The sequence below is a fragment of the Diorhabda sublineata genome, chromosome 1 (assembly GCF_026230105.1).
Source record: "Diorhabda sublineata isolate icDioSubl1.1 chromosome 1, icDioSubl1.1, whole genome shotgun sequence".
NCBI lineage: Eukaryota > Metazoa > Arthropoda > Insecta > Coleoptera > Chrysomelidae > Diorhabda > Diorhabda sublineata.
Genome location: NC_079474.1, coordinates 26,673,579 through 26,690,783, shown reverse-complemented (window position 1 = coordinate 26,690,783; position 17,205 = coordinate 26,673,579). Strand labels below are relative to the sequence as shown.

The 17,205-nt window shown below is 28.7% G+C and overlaps 1 protein-coding gene across 6 annotated transcripts in view; it reads right to left on the bottom strand.

The window, feature by feature from the left end:
• Positions 1-596: 596 nt before the first annotated feature.
• Positions 597-17,205, bottom strand: part of LOC130448965 (CUGBP Elav-like family member 4) — a 1,535,225-nt gene continuing 1,518,616 nt past the window's right edge. For all 6 annotated transcript variants that reach the window (XM_056786625.1, XM_056786830.1, XM_056786759.1 and 3 more), the window contains one exon: positions 597-17,181. In XM_056786625.1, the coding sequence (XP_056642603.1) occupies positions 17,054-17,181 (128 nt within the window). In that variant the 3' untranslated portion in view covers positions 597-17,053. The remainder of the gene's footprint in view (positions 17,182-17,205) is intronic.

The following is a 17,205-nucleotide window of genomic DNA, read 5'->3' as shown; positions in this document are numbered from 1 at the left end:
GCTGAACAAACTATAATCTTTCCAATAAGGTGCCACCTGATCCTCTTTCTTATTTAAAATTTTCGAGAGGGTGCTTATAATTCAGAGGGGGTGCTGGAGGGGGATAAGATTTTCTCACTGTAAATTGTCAATTTAAGAATAAAATCGATCTGTTCCAGGTTTTTTTACTTAGCACATAGTAACACTAAAATTGAATTTATTCCATACATATGGACCGCATTGTAAAGAATATTAGATATTAGTAAATTGTTAGTTCTTGTGAATACACAAAATCAGATTGATTTTTAAGAAATTCATGTATCCAATTGATCGTTAATGGAAAGAAATGAATGAAAAAAGAAATATGATTAGTACAAACCCATTACAAGATTATTAAGAATCCTTCTCATATTCTTCGAATCGAAAGTTTGTCAAGTTTTGTAGTTGTACCCTTAAGGCTTAGGGTTTGGTGAATCATTAAAAAATTCACATGGTTTAAATTGTTTTGTATTTATTATCATACAGAAAATGATTTGCTGTATATAAAATTTTTATTATCCATACTTACTAGGCGATTGATGTTTTTTGTTGATATGGGTGGAAATTATACAACAATGTGCGTTATATTTAACTTTATTAATTTATAATTCTTTTATAAAGTTTCATATAAACTGGATAGCTTTCCCAAATGAATCCAAATCTAAAAGCATTGAAACGAGACCTAAATCAGGTTCTAATTCCATAATATTTATAAATAAGTCGCTCAAATTAGAATTGAATTCATTTTGAAAATTGTGAGTAATAATAAATATAATGAATACTGACATGACTTTTTTGAGAAAATTCCTCAAGACATTACGAGAGAATATTTTCGAGCTTGTAGCTCTATCATGCCATGATAATTTTACGCGTAAAAGCCTTTTTAATTTTTTTATGAACCTTAGTAATTATTTCTGCATTTAACTATGATAATTTCTTTATAAAATTAAATAATCTACATTTGTGTTTTGATGAACAAAGCTTGGCAATTAAATATCCCAGACGAATTGTATTATAAAAAGACTTTTATATGCAATATTTTTTTTAATATTTTGGACTGTAAAGGCCCTCCCTAAAGATGGTGGGCAATGTATAATACAATATTCCTGATATATTAAAAGATTGTAAAACTAATACTTTCTCTTCCAATACGTACTTCATGAAATATATAACACCAGCAAAATTGACAGTGTAAAAAAACTAGATACACGTATATGAGTTGTGTCTGAATCATACATACAAAACTAACAGTCATTTTTTCTCTAACCTGAAATTTGTTCTTTTATTGAAAAATTTATGTAATCTGTTCTAATTTTGTTAGATATGGTTTCCTCACTTGTTTAAATAATTCAATAAAGCATTCAAAAAGGCTACATATCTACATCTCGAATAAAAACAAAACGTGAAATCCATTTTCAAAATATTTATTATTAATGGGTAATTCATTTCAAATAGTTCACTTTTTATCACCAATTATTATGTTTGGAAGGCTCCGTTGAGATAAGGATGCCCCAGCTCGGAACGGTATTTTAGGATTTTAGGTAAACGAAAAGGTAGTCCAAATAAATAATACCGTTCCTGTCGGATTCGTTAAGATTATTATCTAGAATTCAGTACCCAATCTACTTAGTAAAGTTGGAATATCCAAAAATTAAATTAAATAAATAAAATAAAATAAATTTTTAAATCCTTCAAATTGCATTTAAACATTAGGTAAGTACTGACCAATATACAAGAAAGAAATGAATTTTTAAAATTTGCGGAACCAGTAATAAATAAAATTCTATATAATATAATAATGCACACTTACCAATTGGTTAGGTTAGATGAATAAAATAAAATAACAGGATATGAATTTGTGAAGCAGTCCTCTTATAGATTCAAAATGTATTTTTTATTGTTTTTTATGTGTTGTGTTATATGTATAGAATGTAAATATATATTTTATTTTTTTTTTCATTTCATAAATAAAATCTCGAGCTGCATAGTCTTCCGTCACGAGTTGTCTAATCTTCATAACAACCAATATCACGGCACAATATAACAGAAGTTAAAATTTTGTGGCGGGTATTGAAATTCGCAAACGCTTGTTTGATAATTGAATGAAAATTGCTGGAAATTCAAAGTGAAGTTGTGAATGTACAATAAACATTATGTAACCAAAGAATATATGGTAGTTTTGCATTGTTTTTGGATACTAAAGTTTTTTTTGTTGTCGAAGATATGAAATAAAAACTTAGTGCTATAAGATGTTACGTCGCATGTTTTCTAAGGTTGACTGACTTGTATCTTTTTCATCTCCTCAAACCGTAATAGAAATTGATGTCCTTAGATCATTGTAAAACTTATGGAATAATTACTGAAATTTTGTACGTCTATAAATTATTTTCCAGTTCTGGCAAACGGAAAAAAATTGATAAAACGTTGTGTGGCGAGAAGAGAAAAGTTGTAGTATATTGTTATTTAATAACCAGACGTCGTTATAACTGAGAAAGAAGTAAGACAAAAAATGTAACCTGATAAGTACCAGAAATTTGAATGAAACTTTGTGATTATAGTGATAAAGAGCCAGGTAGACACTTGAAACGGTTGGTTGGGACATTATGGCTACTTAACAATATTTTTAATGGAAACTTTATGATACTGAATCAGAAGTCTCCTACTTTGTTTCGTTAAATGAAAGACTATTTTTTTACGTGACAGTTAATGGTTATAGTAGATAAAGATTTTAATTTCCTCTGATTTTTATTCAATTAATGTATACGATGAATCGTTAATGATTTTGAACTCATTATCGTATTCGGCAAAATATATATTATGTGAATATTTAAATATACTTATAGCTGTATACTTCAATAATTTCTGTTAAAGATTCTATAAACTAAAAGGAAATCACGTCAGGATCAGATATTTTTCTATTTCTTCGAATCTTTTAACAAAATTTTCCACCCATTTCACGTACAGCATGTCAATAATTAAGAAACTGTTAGTTTTTATGTCTGAATCTATTGATGACACAAAGTTTATAGAAAGTTGACGCAATCAATAATTGTCTATTTTTATTTATATGTTTTTACAGTATCGTATTACAAGTTTAGCAGATTATTATTATTTTTAAATTTAAATTATCTACTATTATAATATAATATATTGTTAATAATTTATTATAATTATTTTGTGTAAAATGTAATAAAACTCGACATGCAACGGGGTATGGCTACAATTTGATGTTTGTTTTAATTCGATAGACAATATAGGTACTTGCGTTTTTCTTGTTTTTTTTAACAATATCTTCATTATATAAGCGAAAGAGAATTATATCAATTGAAAAAAAAAGTGAATATAATAAGTGTAATTTTGTCAGAATAATTTTGTTTCCAAAAAATAAAACAGATGAGCATGTGGCAGTATTAAGGTGGTCATTAAGAATAGAATTCTTTGTGACCCCATCCAAAAAGCTTCTTTTTGATGAAAAACACTTGGAATTTGTTTTAATTCAAGACAACACGTGCTCCTTCATGATCTAAGTTGATTAAACGTTAAATGAAAGAGTACAACGATTTGTTTACAAAAGATGAATGACAGAAACAATTCTTCATCAAAATCTTAGATGATTATACAAGAAAAGGCATTAAAAATACGAAATAATGCTCACTTTGAGTGAAGAAATATTAAATATTAAAATATTTGTACTAATATAATTTTAAATTTCTTCAATTTCTTATTTCTTAGACATTTTGATATGTTTAGGTTTCTAACTGTCCATGATTTTAAGTCTCTGTTTCAACATTAGTTTTTTTAATAATTTTTGAATGATAGAAAAACGTTGATGTTTCGACTAATTTTATTTAACATTTAACATTTAAAAAAATATATAAGAGAAGTAACAGTTGTAACAGAAGAGACCTAAAATCGAAAACATTTAGTAACGTAATTTTGAATTTAAATATTTTCATTTTTTTATTTAATAGATTCAATCAACATTGAAAACTTTTGAATTTAGATTTTTCTTTCTTATTATTTGGACCAAATATCGTTATGTTTATTGATTTGAGTTTTATAATTTTTCATATTTCCAATCAAATTGTATTTATTGTTTTCAATTAAAAAAATTTTCCTAGTGTTTGTTTATCAAAAAAAGGTTTTTAGGTAGCATCGCAAAAAATTTAATTTTCAACGACCGCCCTAACAATTATATAACTCTGAATATAAACCACACACAGTAGAAAATAATGGTAGTTCAGAGAATAATACTTTCCTTTGGTTAGCAAAAAGTTTCGTCAATATTTTCTCAGTAAATTTATTCTCAATTTTTATATTGAATATTAAAAATGCAATAAAAAAATATCCTTTTATTTAAAAAACTAATTTTATTGTTCGTTTTTTATATACTATACATATTTTTAGCTGGAAACGGAAATAGAGGTGCAATTTTTGAATAAATGACATGTAGAGTTTCAACCTCGATGGAGATGTTTTTCAATGTCTTAAAAGTACTCCAAATCATTCATCAATTTTATGCACAGTTTCAATTATATTTAAAACTAGAAACTTGCTGATTTTGCAGCATTTAAAGAAGTATTTTTTGTAATAAATCTCTTTCACTTGCATAATATATGATAATAAGCGATCTACAGAATATGTAATATCACTAAAATGAGAATAAATAGGAAATAAATTAAAATAAATAAATAAATAAATACCAACATTCCTATTATATAAATAACATTTTGAAAACTTAAAAACAAAACGACTAGATTGAATAAGTTGGTCCCAGCATCAAAATGTTGGGTAATTTGTGAAGCAATAGACTATATCATAATTTTACTCAATATACTTTTCAACTAAAACTATTGAGGAATTAGTTTAAACAAATTTTAATACAGTTTTCGCATTAGAGAAATCTGTAGTATAATTCATCTAATGGATGGACCTTCGCACGCTTTTAATTTATGTGTGAATAATTTTTTTTTAAATCACTTATAGAACTTTAAAAACAGATTATTTGTAAAGCGAGTTAAAATACTAGTTCGATACGAAGTTATGGCACAAAATTCATACTTATCGTCCTAATTTTAACATCTACGTTATCTATATCAGTATAAATATAATAGATAATTATATGCAAAATATGTACAGTAATCGAATAAGATCCACATTGACTAGAACAGAAAAAACGCATATACTTAATATATTATTATCATTCAATTGAAAAATGTATTTAGGAATATTTATAAAACACAATGAAGGGCTTATTAGAAAGCTGTAATAATGTTTGCATCAGTTAATTCAGTATGATTCAATCATCATCATTAATTCACGCTCTTGTTCAGGTAACTTAAGAACCTATTTCCATTTAATATCTAGTTGTGATATCTACGTGTAGTAGTTAAAAAAATAAAAAAACTAAATTAAACTATAATGGAATCATTGTGTGTCGAATAGTTAAATATATAGCATACATTTGATTTTCATACTGCCCAAAAATATAAAAATAGTTGTATTGCACCTTACTTTGTATATAGTTTATAAAGATATTTTAAACATAAGTTTGTTGATAGTCTATTGCTCCAAACGGTATAAAATATTTTTTTAATGAATTACGAGACCAGTACCTGGCAATATTGATGTTAACTCATGTCATACATATAATTTTTTCATTTTTTTGGAAAAAAACTAGATCTAAAACCCCTACTACTCTACTTGTAGCTAAGATTAATGAATGAGAATGGGTCGATGCATCTATGGAACTAGATCCATTTTACAGAATGTCTAGAATACCTAATACATCAGCTAATATTGAATCATGTTATCAATAAAATTAATATTTAGAAAAAGAAACAGTAGCGTTATATAAAGCGATAATAAAAAGTCGGATCTAGATACGAAAATTTTAATACCCTCTATGAACCCTCTATTTGGACGCGATAAATTAGTACTAAATTGAAAAATAGAGAATATTGGAGGAAACAGAGAAAATAGTTAAACAGGATGCTTATTATTTAGATTCAATCAAATTGAAATTGCAGAAGGAGGAATTCAAATATATTTTACAATTTTTCTAATATCCATAAATGTACTGGAAACAAATATACTAAATTGTTTTTGAAACTATAGATATACTTTAGTTTAGCTGATGAATTAGTTATTTAGACTTGCCATTTGAAAATAAATCATGATTAAGCGCTTTCTATATGTTTCAGCATTGAAATATTTTTTTTATTTTCATTGAAGACAGGTACAATTTTTGTCTGTGACAGAAAAAGGACCATTACATTTGTATAAAACGGTGCACTAAATGGACCCCAATATATATACAGTATGGGATGAAATCGACCAGTTGTTGTAATATCAATAGAGATTTTCCTAAATTTGCCTAAAACTAGATCCAGAAATAATCCATCCACGATGGAAAGAAAAAAAAATTTGATATTATTTCAAATATAACTATACTAAATAGTTCATTTAGTAAATTTGAAGTTTGCACCAAATTAATTGTATTACAGCTTCCGTCACCGTCCAATTTTTGTGGGTTTCAATATAAAATGTGCTTTTGTAACTATGTGATCATATTTAAGTTTGAAGATAATTTTATAAGAGTGTCAACTAATTAATATTATAGGAATATAAATATTATTTGTCTGAGGAGAATGTGAAATTGATCTTCAGCTTGTTTATTATCATCTTTAGTATATCAGTACAACAAAAAATTTGATAGATACAACTAAAATGTATAAGCACAGTTTATTGGTATATCTTTGGATCTAGTGTCGTAGAAAATCTATATTAGAATTGCAAAAACCGCATTCGACGAGATAGCGACTCGCCTATTGGTTGCGGACTTTGAAAAATGCGTCCCGCTCCCACACGACGAAGAAAACAGTTACACAAATAATTGCAAAAACATACCCTGTATCCTTGAATCACGTCGCTGCGTTTAGACATTACTTTACTGTTGATTGGGGAGACCACGTTTGAAGACATTTTGTAAACCTACATAAATATAATGTAATTTTATTGTACACAAGAAATCTAATATATTAATTAATATTTGAAAATTGTGTTTAATTAATACTTAAAAATAAGTATATGTTTTCAAAGAGTTAACCAATTTAAATTGATATAACTGTTGATTGGAAAAATTGGAAACCAATGAACTGAAACAACTTTATCAATTTCAAAGTGTATACTAATAACAGATCCGATACTAAGTAAACAGCCCTTAAAGTTTTCTTCTTAGGAATAATAAACTTTTGTGAAAGAATCTTGAGAAACTGACATTGGAGAAGAATTCTTACTTCACGACCTCTTGCCATAAGGCTATAAGGAATTGGCCCTTTGTCCCTATTTAAGCTACTTTTACATCTATCTTCAATTACATCCAACAATTTATTATTGTATATATTTAAATGAGCTAAGTTAGTCTGACCAATCATCACAGCTAATTTCATATATTGGCAGTTAACGAAAATATGTATGGAACAAAATTATTTCCTACAACACCGAATTCTACAAACAAGAAGGAACAGTAATGGGCAACTGCCTATCACCATTTATGGCTGAACTGTTTATAAGTCATTTTGGGAAGCAAATCAATCAAGAGTTTCAGTATTTTCCCGGGGTATGGTAGAGGAATTTGAATGATGTTTTCGCCATACTAAATACGAAGAAAGCAAAAGTAAACGAATTCATTTTAGATACTTTAGTAAATAGGAATAGTAATAGGCTAGAATTTGAAGTTTCTAGGAAAACACCGCTACGTGCAAATACATTCTGGTACATATCTGGTACCTTTCAATCCTGTTTATACAAAAGGATTGAATATTTAGCAGATTAGGTTTCCAATTGGTTAATAAAACCAACAATACAGTGTTGGATTGTTGGGAAATCCTAAGGACAAAACACCAAATTTGGAAAGGATTGGTGTATATGAAATTAGCTGTGGTGATTGTGACGGAAAGTATATTGGTCAGACTAAGAGGTCCATTATTGTCCGGTTTAAAGAGCACATAGCTCATTTGAATTATGGACGGACCGTAAAATCAGCTATTTCTGATCACGCTGCCAGTCACAATCATAACATAAATACTAATAGTGTAAATTGTTAAAAATTGTATCCAATAATAAATTATTGGATGCATTTGAAGGCATTGAAATTGCTAGATGTAGGTTTAGCTTAAATAGGAATAAAGGGCCAATTTCTTACGGCCCACTCTATAGTTTAGTGGTCAAGGAATAAATGTGAAAATTCCTTCCAAGGAGTTTGTTGCCGCTGGAATTAATTTTCGCGGGAGAAGGTTTATTAGTGGGAAAATTCAGTATAAAACAGGTAAGTCAAGTCATTAGATTTTAGTTTACCTTCAGTATCTGAAGACGATAACTTGGTTATCGAAACGTGTGTCAGACACTGTAAACGTGGGTGTTGGTGTAATCAGTGTATTCAGTATGAATATCGCCAACGGTTCCCGAAATTTCAACTCAGTTTGATAAAGAGTTAATTATTAGTGTGGTTAACTACTAATAGTTTGAATACTAGAAGAAAAAGTATGATTCGCCGATTTTCATCAGATATCTAAATTCACTATAATAAATAATATATTTTCAATAAAATTATTAGATTTCTTTAGTTAATTATATTATATTTATAGTCTACTGATAGGCTGGGAGCTGTCACCCTCCCTTTCGGTCTGGTCAATACTCAAAAAATATTGAAATATTTTTTTCATTTCCAGCGCCCAAGGAATGTCATTTAGCAAGCGTGGAATGCACTACTACTAAATAAAATGTATAGCGGCACATATTAATTTTACTTAAATATTATAATTACATTTTTTTCCGTCCAAAACGATGAAAATGTAGGTCCGGTTAGTTTTTTGGTGTCGACTAAAGTGTAAATATCATTCAGTACTTGAAAAAACATCTATTAATAGTATCACCTAATTCATTTTACGATTTTTACTAGAGAAGAAATACATACAAATAAATATATTATTACCTTCATCTTGTAATTTTACGGTCGCAGTGTATCAATTTAAGTGATATTATTAACTTTTATTTGTTGGATATTCACATAATAGCCTCTGGGTAGTACTTGTTTGGAATTTGATAAATTTTATCAAAAATAGGTGGCCCAATACATTGACCAAATTAGGAAATGATCTAATTTGATCTATTTTCGTCAGATTGTAGTGAATATAATTATAATATATAGAATTATTGTCTACAAGATATATGAAATATTTTCATTATAATCCAAAACATTGTAATATTGAGTGTGAGTTCAACACAAACTGTATTATTTTCTTTAGAATTAGTGCAACAATGTGTCTAAGGTTACTAGTTAAAAATTGATATTTGATTTCAAACTTGTATAATATATTAGCAAAATATTCAATGACCCATATGTGAGCTATATGATGTTAACGGGTTGAAAAGGTGACGTTATTGCCTTCAAAAGGCATTATTATCGATTCATTTACAAAAAGTTATAGATAAATATTTTTAATCAGTAAAATAAGATCATTATCATATTATAATAGGTCAACTTTCTAGCATAAGTGTTGTTGACATTTCAATTTACTTATATTTATATTTACAGTTTAAAATATTGACAATTGTCAAACCCAAACACAGTACTACCGTTTTCTTTTTGCTTATTTTGTCATCATATGAACAAGATCTTTTTGAGAAAAAGTATCTAACAAACTATTGACATAAAAAAGTTCACTTTTGTTGTAAAAAGTTAAATAATATTAAGTTCAGTTTTATACAACGATATTATCAGTCGTTCCTGTTTATATTGCACGATAGTTTCTCAGGCGAAATTATGAATAAAATTATAATAAAAATATAATTGTATATCTAAATACATTAGATGCAATAAATATTATATATGTTCACTAAATATATATCTTAACACTATAATGACTACAATGAGTACATTATTAGAAATTCATTTTCGTCATCAATTTATTTACAGCGTATGAATTATTTGGACAATTGGACAATGATAACAACGAAGTAACTGTATAATTTTCTAGAAAATGTGATGTATTAATGAACTATTATCTTGCAAAAGAAAAAGTATTCATTAGACTGACAAAGATACCAAAACCTGGACAGTACTAGCTGAATCAAATGAGACCAAAATAGAATCCCAAATGCTTATAAAAAAATAGTTTTATTAATCAAATAATAAACTGGTTGACAAAAAAAGCTACATCTCCAAATTTATTAATGAAAGTAATGATTACATTTTCGACTTTATCCGTTAAGTTTTATGGTAGTTTGATGCGTAGTAGTGTCACAGCTAAATTGTATCGAGAGATTGGAAGCTGTTCTATCGATAAAAAGATAGTCGAGGTCAATATAGAACTATTAGATCGTCGATAAAGCTTTTGATTCTTAGAGTTAAGCAGTATCCAGGCAGAGGTAATCTTGAATCAGGGCACAGTATATCGTCGATAATTAAGTTTTTATACTTTTTCTCATTCTCCGTACTGGGTGGTCGACTGCTCTGGTATAGAAAGAGAATTCATGAAGATCATAAATGGAATCAGACTATTTTTCAACAATTCCAAGGTTGCTAAAGAATCTATAGCATTAATGGATTAACATCAACATGTTTATCATGGCCAGCAATATCTTCCGATCGCCTCTAATTGAACATTTATGGAGCATGCTTGGTAGCAGGTTGTTGAATGTACAGAAAACATAATCTGTGCTTTCTTATGATATTGATATAGGATGGAATGTAATAACCCAAAAAGATACGGCTTTTTTATGAATTACAAACAAGCTTTGTATTGTTAATAAGGTTGACTTAAGAATTACATATCGTAAAAATATTGGGAAGAATGAGGTCAAGTTTTCAGATTTCTTTTACTTTTTTAATTTCTTGTCGTTACACAGAGTCTCAGTTGTATGTAGTCTATTTGGAGTGATACTTAGATATTTTTCATAATTAATTATAATCGCTATAAGGGTATTAGTTTTTATTTTCAAACCCTTGATTTCATACAATATATTTTTCGAAATATTGGTTCAATACAAAATAAACAATATTTATAGCTACGAATTTATTTTCTCGTGAGTAGTTTGGACTACTCTAAAGGACATAAGAAACTTAATGAAATGTATCAAATATTGTAAAGCTGTGAATTTCAATGTGAATTTAAACATTGTTGCTGTACGTGTCCATATATTTATTTATTAATTCTTATATGAGATAACCAAGTATATACAGGTTGAGGTACCTTGTCATTTAAATATATTATATGAGCATTTTAACTACACACGTTGAATTAACATTCGATTTCTATTGATGATATTTGAAAAAACTTCATTGTATATCTTCAAATATATCCACAGTTTTTAGTTAACAGGTTATTTGTGCGTTTAATGAAATATTTAGTATTGATAAGACATAAAACTCTAATAATAGTAAACAAGGTAGTCATCGAGAGAGTCTAAATTAAGTCTAATATTAACTAATTCAGCCAATGGCTTGATAATTTGACTAGAGTGGCCCAGCCGAGTGATGCAACCCACTCCCCTTTTCCTGGCCTGGGACTGATTCGTCCGCAAAGCATAAACTAACTCCTCAACAACTATTTTGGCGAAAACGCACTTGTTTGATATAATAAACTTACTTACATTTGATAAAATTCATAAATCGCGAACATATTGTTCTAAAATCGATAAAATAGCAGAAGAAATAAGCTAGGCAATTACCGCTTCCTAGTGGCTGTCGTCACTCACAAAAGGAGGGGCCTTGATTTCGCTTAGTTCTTCTACTGATGGCTATACCATTTTTGGTATCTCGACCACTCTTTAATTGTGTTCTCTTCTGGTCTATCCTACGCTCTACCGCTAATAATTTACATATTAATATATAGTTGGTACTTTTTAAGGATTATGTCACTTAAAATTTAGTAGAAATATTATACTATATTTTTTGTATAGGTATTATTAAATAAATATATATAAATATTACGTCATTGGCTCTTTAAACAATTCAAAAAATATTGGAGCCCTGACATACAACTTCTAGAGTCCATTTAAAACGAACATTTTTCGATTTCAAACAAACAAAATCAACACAAGATCGCGATCATATTTAATTTAATCATTTAACAATAAATTATCAGAGAAGTAGCTGAATAAAACAACCTCACAGTTGATATGCCCTTTTTAGTTCATACTACATCTCTTAAAATTCTAATTAAATGTTTGTGTGACATGAATCCACACATATTTTTCTCTATTATCAGAAATTTGACAAGATTTTCTTATACATTCATATACACAAGAAAATATCACCGATAATTTGTCATTTAAACTAACAATCTTAATACGATTTCATCAGAAAATCTAATTAAATATATGAACTTATTGGTAGGGATTCGTAACTAATGTTCAAATTTTATCCTCGAAAAATATTGATTGTAGAGAAAATACGGAACTTTTATTTCCAGATCATAACAGTATACCTACCAATAGTGGATGTATGTATCTGCATAAACACTTGAAATAATAATGGACAGATGATTGGCGAACTAATTGTGGATTATATAATTTATAAAATTATTTGTGACAACCTATATCTTGATTTTATCTCACGTTATTCATAAAATTATCCAATTAATTCAATAAACTGCATAATTTTGAATACTTCAAAGTTTTTACGGAATCTGCAATAGGTTTTGATGACGAATGGCATTAAAATTTCTATTAACTTTCTAGTAAATAGTGCGACATGAAACAGATTATATTCTAGTAACAGCCCCATATTAAAATATTCCAATTGAGTTAACAAATCAAACTAAATATCGTATTATTCTCACGGTATTTTTCAACACACTTCATTCTGATGTAATCAAAAATGACAAATTGATCGAATCAACTTTCTCACAACTTTAACTTTTTATTTCATCTAAATCTGGCGAATCAAATTTAACAACAATTCAAAACGTTCCAAGTGGACTCTATGAGAAAGATCTCCTTAATTAAATAACTTCTCCGAGCCGCTGTGACTAGCGTTGCATCACAGGAAAACATACCTGGACTAAATTTGGCAACTGAATTAGCGATAGCACCACCACCCCTGTAGATTTACGGTAAACTTTTACAACAGCGATTATCGGGTATTGAAAAACTTTTCATTCATCCGATTAATTGTTATCATATCTACTTCATAATTTCTATAGAAGTGATTACTTCTAGTACAACCATCATAAAAATTGAATATGATTGTCTCTGTTATATCTAGCATTTTTTTCCATTATTTCAATAAAATTTCAATCAATAGTATATAGATAATAAACTGTTCAAATGGATTTTTTAGAAAAATTGTTATAACTTCATTTGGATAGATTTGTTCCAATAAAATGCGAATTGAAAAATTGTTATTTTGTTATACGTGAAAAGCTATGGGTATCTTTATCAACCGATCTACTTATTCTTAAGTAGCTATACGAAAATTAATTCTCAAGATCGGGTGATCTAAATTATTAATGAATAATACGCTTATTTTCTTTTGTACTTTTCCAATGTTGTACCCTATTTAAAAAGCTTACTGTACTCTACAACATATCAATATTTTAATTTGAACTCTAGCCTTAACGAAACTCTTAATTGCCTCACAGAGATCAAAAGAATCTTTGAGTTTTTTAAAGCTACCAACCTATACCAGAAACTATAGTTCAATATAATTTATGTGATAGTTCTTTATACAATTTTTATATTTTGTGTTCCTGTACCAATGACCAGCGCTGTCGATGCACATTAAACTGAAATTAAAAGAGATCTCAGAAAAATTGTATGTGCTCCCTTATGGAAACTACTAAATATTATCTAGGTGATTATATCATTACCTGGGAGCAGTAATAATAATAAAAAGAATAGAACACTGCCAGATAGGGATCTCTGAATATTGCTACATCGTACATTTCATAATAAACATTAGTTACTAAGTATTAGATTTTTTGAATTGGTGGAAAACTGACTGATAAATAATTTTCGCCTATAAATAAGAACGAACATAATATGCAATTTGATTCAGCACACGGCTACGGAAAACGATTTTAAATCATAACTTCACTTTTTGTTGAGTTTTCTCAGAATGTTTAGATGTGATTAATTTTTTCAATTGTCTGTGAGATTGATTAGAAACGCAACAAGGTTATGCAGATGCAAAAGCAACAAGTAACAAGAAAAACGTAATGACAATTAATACGAAACTTCCCTTATATAATTCCTTAAATATGAAGAAAAAGTGTCCAATTCCTTGAGTTCATAACGTACAATACGAAGAAGGACATAACGCTCGTGGAAGCGAAGAATCTTCTACAAAAGATTACAGCAAAGGATATTTGATGATTAAGTATTTATTTAACATAGATTAGTTAATAAACTACATAATATGAATAAATACCAGATACGAAGGCTGGCAGTACGAGAAAATTTCCAATTTTAGGAGCAGGATCAACCATCAACACACTAGAGGGATGTTTAAATCGATATTTTCATATTCCAAGATGTTATTGGACGATAGATGTTTTTACGATAATCCTTATTAGCATAAGCACTGTCTTCATAATGTCTTGATATTACTGTAAAAGTTATTTTAAGAATTTACAAATTATAGGTTTCCCAAAAAGCCATCAGGTGATAGTCTTAAAAAAAGTGAGGAAATGAGAAGAAATTAGAAACATGCAATAAGATCCCAGTTGTGAAACAATCGCAGAGATTCCTTTTCCATTCTATCAGCTGATCTCGAAATTCCCTTACTTTAAGCAAATATGACCTAAGAAGAGTTACTGGTATAGTCACTGGACACTTTCCGGTGAATTACCATATGAAAAACATCGGAGAAACTCACAACAGCTCTTGTCAGTTTATCATCGAACCAAAGAAACCCAACGAACAGTTCCCCTGAGAGTGTGAAACTTCTTAAACTCAGAAGGGGTAAGTCGCACAGCCAAAAGACAGCTCACTTTGTAAAGTCGTTACTACCTGACAGGTGAACAGTCCGGGGTACATAATAGGTCAATAGGATTTTATATTCAATAAATTTAATATATCAAAGTAGTATAAACCGTTTCTTAGAAGAGGTAACATCATATGAGTCTAGAGATTTATCAAGAACTATTAATTCTGTGACCGTAGACGACTGCAAGCTTGTTATTAATGGACTCGAAGTGAAATATGATGAGATAAAGGTTTAAATTCATATAAATATTGGTAAATTGGATATTTTTTTTTTCATTATTTTGTAGTAGATTACGTAATTTCGTTTATCCTCTGTTTGATGAAGTGGTCATAAGTGTGGATAAAACTTCAATTATACGATGATTATGAATTACTATTATCAACATTTCAAAGCTCATTACCAATATTTTAGATGATTTCGAATTTTTTGTTACTTCGTATCAATGTAACCTCGCTGCGTATAATCAAATGAAGAGTATGATGTATAATACTATATCAACATACTACTAACTACATTTGAAAAGCTAATAATGAATTATTATGAGCGTCTGTTTAATTGAAATATGTTTCCAACAAAATAATTATTTTAATGGTTTTAAGCTATCATTTAGAAAAATGTATGAAACTATTATAAGTATCTCAATATGTTTTTATAGCTACTAAAGCAATAAACGTTCAATTTAATGGCGTTTCAATTATTCCTTACCAATTTAGATAATCGCTTTTGCATAAAGTTACCTTTACATTTTTATCTTATCTTATCGAATAACAGTTAAACACACACATTTAATACTTACAAGGACTTACAAGGAGCACAGAATAATTTGAAAATAAATACAATATTTCACGTAGACGAGAATACAAAACGGCCTGTACAATCAAACACTGATTTGTTATTTAATCACAGCCCATTTGGAATTTCTCGAGAAGAGAGAGTTTGTGGTTTAGTAGCGCAGTCGCATTTCTCATAATTTGGTTTGGGTTGCACAAACAGGCGAGTAGACTAACTTTTAAAATTCGGTTCAAGAGTTCACAGGCGGATGGTACAAAAATAAAGCTTTATAATACTCATTTAAGTGAAATTTGGAAAAGTTTAACTGAGCATATTTAAATGGGTCACTTGCAATCTATTGTAAAATTTTAACAATGAAACCTTTCGATTTTTATTCACCATTTATGTGAATTGTAGTCATGGAAGTCACTTCTAGTATCATTAGTTACAATATTTGCTTTTTTATTATCAACAATTTTAGTAGATAGATAGACAGAGTGAATTTCTACAATTTGAAAATGTTTTTGTTTCAAATTCATATTTGAACAGTACTTAGGATGCGTTGAAGCTAAAAATTACATTGTTAATTCAAGCGATAACTACACAATAATGAATTTTTAACGTTTTTAACAGGAATGTAAATATTATTTTGAAATGGTTTTGGCTTCCGCCACAAGCAGTTGGTGAGTTGCTTACACAGTTTGGATGGAAAACTGCATGAAAATGCAATTCGATAGACAAACCTAATATAATCGCCTCGAAAAGTGTGTTTTATTTTTTGAATAAGGTCATTGAGATAGGCAAATTCATGTTATGCTTTGATTAAAGTAATAAATTGAGAATTTTGTTGATAGTTGTTTAACACATTAAATCGTTACTACCTCATATATTTCCTGAAATTAATAACGTAAAATGAACAGAATACTTTTGATTTTAATACAAACTGTGCGATATACTTATACTATTATACCGCTTTTTATTTTTTTATAGTTTTGTATTAACTTTTTTTTCTATTTTATTAGCTAGAATTATCAACTATTTTTAGAAAGGTAATGTAAAACTTTTTTTGTACAATCTGCCGTGACGATAAAAATTGGTAGATTAGTCTTAACACTGCTCAGCTTATTTTTGCAACAGTATAGTGCTCGGAGCTCCACCAGGTATGTTTTTAAGGTTAAACTAGTGTTAATAATAATATATATTTATATATAGTGTATACTAGTGGCGAATAAGCACCCTTAAGTGGGGTACCCACGATTCTAAGGGCCAGGGTTAGTAGGGTCTGCTAGCGTCTTTGGGCCTTTTCAATTGGACTTTGAGTCTCTTCATGCCTATTTGGAAGCCGTTCATCGCTTGAATTGCGGCTTGAGCACTCGCTGGGTTGTCAAAAGACACAAATCCTGAAATTGAAAAATCTCAAGTCA